This window comes from Lottia gigantea (genome assembly GCF_000327385.1).
Source record: "Lottia gigantea unplaced genomic scaffold LOTGIsca_171, whole genome shotgun sequence".
NCBI classification, from domain to species: domain Eukaryota; kingdom Metazoa; phylum Mollusca; class Gastropoda; family Lottiidae; genus Lottia; species Lottia gigantea.
Genome location: NW_008708156.1, coordinates 92,628 through 101,121, shown reverse-complemented (window position 1 = coordinate 101,121; position 8,494 = coordinate 92,628). Strand labels below are relative to the sequence as shown.

General features: G+C 32.5%; 1 protein-coding gene across 1 annotated transcript in view; it reads left to right on the top strand.

Moving 5' to 3' along the window:
• The window catches only part of LOTGIDRAFT_173766 (hypothetical protein), a gene marked incomplete at both ends in the record, with an annotated part of 6,393 nt that extends 5,354 nt beyond the window's left edge, over window positions 1–1,039 (top strand). The window contains 3 exons of the mRNA XM_009051829.1: window positions 118–122; window positions 560–639; window positions 934–1,039. Coding sequence (XP_009050077.1) covers window positions 118–122; window positions 560–639; window positions 934–1,039 — 191 coding nt within the window. The remainder of the gene's footprint in view (window positions 1–117; window positions 123–559; window positions 640–933) is intronic.
• Window positions 1,040–8,494: the final 7,455 nt, after the last annotated feature.

Here is an 8,494-nt window from a genome sequence, read left to right as displayed (position 1 = left end):
TACAATATGATTATTTTATAGATGTTATTATATAGTTTATAATGTGAAAGTAGAATCTATGATATTATTTTAATTAATGTAATATATGAAATGAAGAAAATGAAATCTAATTTAAAGAGACAGTATGCACAATTTTTATTTTTCAAAAAACATCAGTAAATTATACCTGAAAATATACTATTTATATCTATATATCTACTTGATCAAACTGAATTTATTTTAAAAGGGGTTAATTAAAAAACAGAGAGTACTAATTGTTAATTAAGCAGTTTGACCTAGTTTTGGTGTTTAGCTTTATAATGGCCTGATATTATTAGTTAAAACCTTAAGAAAACCTAGGAGATATATTTCTCTACAATAAGTTATTTATTTTACCTTAATCCGTACTCAATAGTTTTCTAGTGTTGATTATCTAACACCTTCCAAAAAGCATAATGAATTTAAAAAGTTTTTTCATTTGAGGAGTTCACTACTATACTATTATTATTCTGATTTTGTCATACTTTGTACAAGATTTTTGATGATCATTTTATTTATATTTTTATTATTTATTTTATAGAAACAGAGATCTAACCATGAAACTACCATTCCCTCTACAATAGAAGAAGAATTATTATACAATCCATTTATGAGAGTTGGGTAGGTATTTATTATCTCCCCTTCCTCTTCTTACAGTATGTTAACTATCTTAATTTCCATCATTGCCCACTGCATGGCCTACTATCAAAGTAAAGTGGTTGGTGAAATCCTGAATTAAATAATAACAGTTCTTTTAGTTGCTGACACATGTTTCAGATACACAATCCTCATCAGGACAGCTAGATTAATTAGGAATTAACTTTCCAGTATTAACTAAGTTAAATTTATTATTTATGTATTATGAATGTTTTGAACTCTATCATAGTATTTGATAGTTAGTTTTTATTTTTATAGAGTTGAGAGTTTACAGAAGAAAGTCGGTGGTTCAGATGAAATTGATACAATGGGAAAACTGAGAGAGGCAAAAAATAGTTTTAAACCTCCTCAACATAAAATATAAACTCTTACCTTTCTTAGACCAGACCTGTTTCTTCTTACACAGATTATCTTACCTCAATTTACCAGAAATCAGAAAAAAACAAATTAGCCCCCTGACAAACAACCTTCATCCCTGATATAAATATAAACAAATTAGTTCCCCTGACAAACAAACAACCTTCATCCCTGATATAAATATAAACAAATTAGCCCCCCTGACAAACAAACAACCTTCATCCCTGATATAAATATAAACAAATTAGCCCCCCTGACAAACAAACAACCTTCATCCCTGATATATATATAAACAAATTAGCTCCCCTGACAAACAAACAACCTTCATCCCTGATATATATATAAACAAATTAGCCCCCTGACAAACAAACAACCTTCATCCCTGATATATATATAAACAAATTAGCTCCCCTGACAAACAAACAACCTTCATCCCTGATATATAAATATAAACAAATTAGCCCCCCTGACAAACAAACAACCTTCATCCCTGATATAAATATAAACAAATTAGCCCCCCTGACAAACAAACAACCTTCATCCCTGATATAAATATAAACAAATAACTTCCCCTGACAAACAAACAACCTTCATCCCTGATATATATATATACACAAATTAGCTCCCCTGACAAACAACCTTCATCCCTGATATATAAATATAAACAAATTAGCCCCCCTGACAAACAAACAACCTTCATCACTGATATAAATATAAACAAATTAGTTCCCCTGACAAACAAACAACCTTCATCCCTGATATATATATAAACAAATTAGCTCCCCTGACAAACAAACAACCTTCATCCCTGATATATAAATATAAACAAATTAGCCCCCTGACAAACAAACAACCTTCATCCCTGATATAAATATAAACAAATTAGCCCCCCTGACAAACAAACAACCTTCATCCCTGATATAAATATAAACAAATTAGTTCCCCTGACAAACAAACAACCTTCATCCCTGATATAAAAATATAAACAAATTAGCTCCCCTGACAAACAAACAACCGTCATCCCTGATATGTAAATATAAACAAATTAGCTCCCCTGACAAACAAACAACCTTCATCCCTGATATAAAAATATAAACAAACTAGCTCCCCTGACAAACAAACAACCTTCATCCCTGATATATAGATATAAACAAATTAACTCCCCTGACAAACAAACAACCTTCATCCCTGATATAAAAATATAAACAAATTAGCTCCCCTGACAAACAAACAACCTTCATCCCTGATATAAACAAAATAGCTCCCCTGACAAACAAACAACCTTCATCCCTGATATATAGATATAAACAAATTAACTCCCCTGACAAACAAACAACCTTCATCCCTGATATAAAAATATAAACCAATTAGTTCCCCTGACAAACAAACAACCTTCATCCCTGATATATAAATATAAACAAATTAGTTCCCCTGACAAACAAACAACCTTCATCCCTGATATAAAAATATAAACAAAATAGCTCCCCTGACAAACAAACAACCTTCATCCCTGGTATATAAATATAAACAAATTAGTTCCCCTGACAAACAACCTTCATCCCTGATATGAATATAAACAAAATAGCTCCCCTGACAAACAAACAACCTTCATCCCTGATATATATATAAACAAATTAGCTCCCCTGACAAACAAACAACCTTCATCCCTGATATATATATGTAGATAATCATCATCAGAAAGTGTCATTAATAATAAAATATAATTTTAGATTAAATCAATACTGAGATAGTAAGAAAATCTAGGTTAATCCTGGTTTTCATTAGGTTTTTTTCTCCTCCAAGCAATTCTTATTCTTTTATCTTTTTTCCCTCTAGTCTTTATATAATTGTCAAGACAAAATCTTGAAAATAAGAAAATAAATTGGTCTGGTGTTTATATTGTTTATAAATACCAGACCAAAGACTTGTTGTTTATATAATGAAATGATAATAAAAGATGAACGTTGTTTTTATAATAATTTGATTATGAAAAATCTGATGATCCATGTTTTTTTTAAGAATCAATCGATAATAAAACTATAAGATGAACGTTGTTTTTATTTTATGATAATCAAATTATGAAATTGAAAGCTGATTTTTTAAATGCATTCATAATAAATATAAGAACAAGTGAAGAGGAATTTTCCTTTAGGGTCTCCTGGATCTGATGTGTATGGCCGACTGGTATCACTCGAATAGAGTATCTCCGTCTTCATTTTAACAAATTAATTATTTCGTTTAATCGAATAACTTATTTCGTTTAAACGAAATATATGACGTTATTACGTTTAAACGAATTAATTATTTAGTTTACTCGAATAACTTATTTCGTTTAAACGAAATATATGACGTTATTACGTTTAAACGAATTAATTATTTAGTTTAATTGAATAACTTATTTCGTTGAAACGAATTATTTGATAAAAGTACGGAAAATTGCGCCTAAGGGGCTTCGTATTATCATTTAAAATAAGTTCAAGAGTTCAATATTCTGATAAAAAACTATTAAAAAACTAAAAGTAATGTTTGTAACATTTTGGAATAAATTAATTCCTTTTGATCGTGGTCATTCAATATTTTATATATATAATTGACCACCAAGATAATTCAACACTTGTTTCATTAAAAATATTAATTGGTTTTCTCAAATGAGTATAAATAACAACACCATTTTCGGTGTTCAGTTTTCTGTCTTGAATAAAGTCTTCAGAAGTACTAGAAATGTACGAAAAAATCTTATAATTCTTTCAAAATATATCAAACTAGGAATTTTACTCACTATTTCTATATATGTCTTTTCTATATATGACAGTGTCTCAAAAATAGAAGACTCGTTATATTAATTTTCAAACGCAGATAATTCTGGACACACATGGATTTGAAGGCTTAAATTTCGACGGTGAGCTATGAACACTTTTACTCATTAGCTTAGCTAAAAAAATCAGTCTGAGACTAAAGTATGATTGATCAAACAGATGGCGAACCTGTCCCGAAGTACTGAATATCTAAAGTTAATTGACGAACACGATGATTATTAAAAAAGCTGTTGACTATCCTCGTTCTATTCTGCTCGAGACTGACAAAATGAAATGAATAGAGTTTTACGTTCTACTTTTCTACACCATGTGGGCTAATGAAGACAAGCAACGCCCTGCATGGTGCAATGAGGGAAAAGTTTTCCAGGAAAGCGGCATTAGCCTACTCTTTGGTCAATTTTCAACTGTCAAATGATCTTTAACGTACAAAGGCTGTAGCACACGGGGCCTCCAGGCTAAAATTTATTGTAATTTATTATGTAGTAGTAATGTTACAAATATGACAGTAAACTTGACAGATGGGTCTCCTGTCAAACAACTACAATACAATACCGTATAGTATAGTGGATATATGACAGGAGAAAACACATTCACCGTAAGGCAGAGGTTTACAACCTTTTTCTTTCTATTACCCCTTTCAGGTTCCTTGATCAATAACATTACTCCCCTCTCCTACTAAATCCTTTCTATTTCCCCTTTTTACCAGTTTATTTTTACATGTTCAAAACTAACTACTATTAACTATGTTAACTTCACCCTATTTTTAATAGATCTCTTTATTTGTGAACACAGTTTCCATGAATTTCCTCACTACCCTTTTTAGGACCATTACCCCCGACTGAATAGAACGAGTTGAAATATTTCGTTTTAATTAATTACAAAGCGTTTCATAACGGACAATTATCCACGTTGAAAACTTCTGCCTCGGGGTTATTTGAATAAACAAATTGAAAGAGAATAGTCTATTGTATATCAGGGGACAGTAAAGAATAGAGATTAGAGATTGAAGGGTATAGATATTTGTTATACATGTGTAGGTCACGATTGATAGTTAAGTGTTAAGGGTTTATTGTGTACTCGAGGTTATAGGGTATCTTCATATATTTGATGGAGGCGCAACTTTCAGTTATACATCGACTCAATATTACACCATATTCAACGACTAACACGACTACCAACAAATTGCTACCAAGTTTGTGATAGACGTTAATTTGTCATCTACCATCAACTGATTCGTCTGTAATATCAGTTAGCTGCAGGCAGACGTTATCTTGTCATCTACCAACAACTACCTAGTCTGTGATATCAGTTAACTGGTAGCGAACGTTAACTTGTCATCTATCAACAACTACCTAGTCTGTGATATCAGTTAACTGGTAGCGAACGTTAACTTGTCATCTATCAACAACTACCTAGTCTGTGATATCAGTTAACTGGTAGCGAACGTTAACTTGTCATCTATCAACAACTACCTAGTCTGTGATATCAGTTAACTGGTAGCGAACGTTAACTTGTCATCTATCAACAACTACCTAGTCTGTGATATCAGCATCCACTGGAAGAGAACGTTAACTTGTCATCTACCAACAACTACCTAGCCTGTGATATCAGTTGACTGGAAGCGAACGTTAACTTGTCATCTATCAACAACTACCTAGCATGTGATATCAGTTGACTGGAAGCGAACGTTAACTTGTCATCTATCAACAACTACCTAGTCTGTGATATCAGTTAGCTGGAAGTGGACTTTAACTTTTCATCTACTAACAACTACCTAGTCTGTGATATCAGTTGACTGGAAACAGTCGATAACTTTTCATCTACTAACAACTACCTAGTCTGTGATATCAGTTGACTGGAAACAGTCGATAACTTTTCATATACTAACAACTACCTAGTCTGTGATATCAGTTGAGTAGAAACGGGCTTTAACTTGTTATTTTTATATCGACATTAGGTTTAGATTCAAGAATAATGCCGGAGTATGATAATACTGTATTGCGAAATAAACTGTAAGCTGAATTGAATGATCAGCAAAGAGAAACTTGTGTAAATAAGAATATTGAAAATATAAAACAGGTTTAGAGTCTGTTGGAGAAACAGTGGAGGATTATTGAACAGGTAAGTCCATTCTTAATTCTATTTATCCAAGGAGGACATGTACGTCAATCAAAAATCTCGTCCAAAGAATTTCAAAATCTAGAGTAAAAGTTGTATAGTAGTGAACTCCTCCAAAGAGAAGTATCATCAGGTGTTTCGGAAAGAGTAAACATGGTCTGCTTCGCGCGTCTAGTCGTTCGAATTGGACAATAAACCGAGGCCCCTCTAAGCCACAGGCTATACATGTTTAAAATCTCAAAAGAGAAATCTAATGCCGCTACCCTGTAAGTATCATCATATATTAAATGAACACCTTTTAATAGAACAAAAATCACTGGTTAAAGTTTATTACAACGTTTCGACGTATTTCTGTCCATCCTCTCCAAGCAAATTATATATATATATATATATATATATATATACAGTGTACTCCGTCATATCCGACATCTCAGAATTTCGACATCATTTTTTAATCCCGATTAATTTCCTTCTTAAAGTTGGAAATAGAAGGTGTGCGGTGTACGATGTCCGATGCGGTGTACGATGTCCGGTGCGGTGTACGATGTCCGGTGCGGTGTACGATGTCCGGTGCGGTGTACGATGTCCGGTGCGGTGTACGATGTCCGGTGCGGTGTACGGTACATATAGAAGAAGTGAACGCACGAGGTACAGGTCCGGACTCGGTGCAGACACGATTCTTTTCTTTTATTTTCTACTGTATCAATAATCCTATACCGTACCAGAAACCGTACCTCGACTACTCACACATTAAACCGATATGTTACTTGTTATTAAAAACATGAAAGTGATAAAATGGTTAGGTACGTTACACTTTTATTTAAAAGGTACGAAAAAGGCAAAAAATTAAAAATAACATACAAAAAGGGATGTGTCTTTTTAGTTTACTGTTCATAAGGAAATACTTATAACTGGATTAATATGGAGGTAAGCCAGACAGGGTATACTTACTCTTCTAGGCACCTGATACCACTTTTTTCATTATTAAATACTTACTCTTCTAGACACCTGATACCACTTTTCATTATGGTATACTTACTCTTCTAGACACCTGATACCACTTTTCATTATTAAATACTTACTCTTCTAGACACCTGATACCACTATTCATTATGAAATACTTACTCACTTATAATTGATATACTTCCTCATGTGAGCAGTTTTTTATCAGGCAGGGTATGCTTCCTCTTCTAGACACCTGATACCACTTTTCATTATTAAATACTTACTCACTTATAATTGATATACTTCCTCATGTGAACAGTTTTTTTTATCAGGCAGGGTATGCTTACTCTTCTAGACACCTGATACCACTTTTCATTATTAAATACTTACTCACTCATAATTGATATACTTCTTCACGTGAAAAGTTCATCAGCTGGTACTAATGTTTTGCCAGTCTGTTGTTTGGATTTCGTGTTTTGTTTTGGGGTTTGGATCGTTAGTACCTGGTATATTTAATAGACCTGTATTATTTTAATACGTGTGAATACCTGGAGTATTATCACAAGTGTGTTTTAATAGATTGATATTGATTCCATTTCTATAAAGCAAAAAGCAATAAAATACCTTACCAATACCTCAATCTCACTGTACGTGTCTTTTGAAACTAGTTAGTGAATAGAGAGATTGAAATAAAAAAATACTTCAAACTAGGAATTGAGAACCATTTTAACAGTGGTATTTCTATATCTCTGTACAATTGATGTATTGAGTACTATTTTAACAGTGGTATTTTTATATCGCTTTGAAAAAATAATGTAAGTTTAAAACAATCGCATAATTCCTTCAAAAATATCTCAAACTAGGAATTTCTTATTTCTATATAAATCTTTTCTATATATGGCAGTGACTCAAGAAAAGATGAGTCGTTATATTAACTTTCAAACGCAGATAATTCTTGATACACAAAGATTTGAAGGTTAAATTTTAACGGTGAGCTGTGAACACTATTACTAATTGGCTAAACAAAAAATGTCCGTTCTGAGACTAAAATATAATTGGTCAAACATGGAGCAGTTGTCCTTTCACAATTCCTGATCTTCTAAATTATTAAACTATAAAATCAATATATTTATAAAATAAAGACAAGTCTGTTGTATGATAATCAGTGTTAATCGATGAATACAACTTATTGCCATTAACAACCAGGCGCTTTATGACTGGACTGTAGAGATAAAACGCACTTGACCTACTATATTATTTATAAATCTGTATGTATAAGTCTGCTCTGCATTGTTTATCGATAGATAAATCACCAATTTCCACTGTCAGTAAAGTCATTAACAAGCATTCATTATAAGAATATTACTTCTTAAAGGTACGGACACACGTGCAGTCTTGGTCGCCGATTTTGTCGCCTACTCTAATCTTGAGTAAAATATTACGTGTGCCAGCGCCTGCACGACAAGTTTATCTCATTGCCGACCAATTTATATTTGTCGCCGATTGTTTTATCGTCTGCAAGACAGACTGCCATCATCTAATCAGATTCACCTCCTTTCAATTGCATGTTCCGCTTGTGATTG